The sequence below is a fragment of the Monopterus albus genome, unplaced genomic scaffold, assembly GCF_001952655.1.
Source record: "Monopterus albus unplaced genomic scaffold, M_albus_1.0 scaffold3164.1, whole genome shotgun sequence".
Lineage (NCBI taxonomy): Eukaryota > Metazoa > Chordata > Actinopteri > Synbranchiformes > Synbranchidae > Monopterus > Monopterus albus.
Genome location: NW_018131034.1, coordinates 1 through 1,227, shown reverse-complemented (window position 1 = coordinate 1,227; position 1,227 = coordinate 1). Strand labels below are relative to the sequence as shown.

The 1,227-nt window shown below is 44.0% G+C and overlaps 1 protein-coding gene across 1 annotated transcript; it reads left to right on the top strand.

Moving 5' to 3' along the window:
- Window positions 1-6: 6 nt before the first annotated feature.
- Window positions 7-1,221, top strand: LOC109954092 (signal transducer and activator of transcription 1-alpha/beta-like; the record flags this gene model as incomplete). Its single annotated transcript, XM_020589510.1, has 5 exons — window positions 7-56; window positions 163-298; window positions 617-657; window positions 765-841; window positions 1,011-1,221. Coding segments are annotated over exons 1-5 (501 nt in total), but the record flags the coding sequence as incomplete, so codon positions are not given.
- Window positions 1,222-1,227: the final 6 nt, after the last annotated feature.

The window sequence follows — 1,227 nt, the reverse complement described above, 5'->3', positions numbered from 1 at the left end:
CCAGTGCCTGGGCCTCTGTCATGTGGTGCAACATGCTGTCCACCAGCGAACCATGGGTAAAGCCATCTCACACTCGTGTACTTTTAAAACCATGGTCATAGTCGCGTCCTTGTGAAGGACAGCAGGTTAATGTCTTTTGTATTCAAATCTAATGTTCTGTAGAACCTGTCCTTGTTTGTCAACCCTCCTCCACTCCACTGGGAGAAGCTGTCCCAGGTTCTGAGCTGGCAGTTTTTGTCCGTTGGCCAGCGAGAACTGGATGAAAACCAGCTTTCCATGCTGAAAGACAAAATAGTGGGTGAGTGTTTGGCCAGTCCCTCCAGTAAATCGGTCCATGCCATCGGGGAGGTTGAGGGGGCAACACCCGTTCAAAAACCGCTGAGTAACAACATGTTGTGGGTTTACTGTTTGAAGGCTGGGCGCAGTGACAGGTGACTGTACATATTAATAATGTAAGGATTCCAAACAAAGGAGTCGGTCAGTGATCATGTTTTTAATGTACTAATGGTTCTTGAAATAAATCCTGCACTCATTGTTTGTATAGATGGATGATGTATTAGTTTCAGAGTTCGTTATTTTCATGACATTTGTTATTTAAGTGGTGATTTCTTCACAGATGATCCTGATGGTTTCGTTCAATGGAGCAAGTTCTCCAAGGTGAGAGTAGAGGAGGAATCTTGTCATGCTGCGAGTTCCACAGTTTGTACAGCCTATGGGGCGTAATAAACCCTTTACCTGTTGACATTTTCTTTTCTTTGTGCCAGAATGAAAGTACCTGGATGTGGATTGATGGAATTTTGGATTTGATCAAAAGGCACTTGGTAGATCTTTGGCGTGATGGGTAAGACGCATCATAAATGATCTTGTCAGAGTTTCATTGTATCATCCACAAATAATTACCACATTAATAATGAGACAGTGATCCACTCTTCTGAGTATTACTGTTTGAGATTAGTTAACTAGGAAGCACAGTGACAAAGCCTTGTTATATTGTGTACATGGGTTTTCAGGTACATCATGGGCTTCGTGAGCAGGGAGAGAACATGGGTCCTTCTGCAGGAAAGACAGAACGGGACCTTCCTGCTTCGCTTTAGCGAGAGCAGCAAAGATGGAGCCATCACTTTCAGCTGGGTTGATCGCTCCAATGGTGGTATGTTTCTGCACATTAATTTTAGGGCTGCCCCCAAACAGCTAACTGTTGAGTCATTAGTCATGAGACCTGTCAGT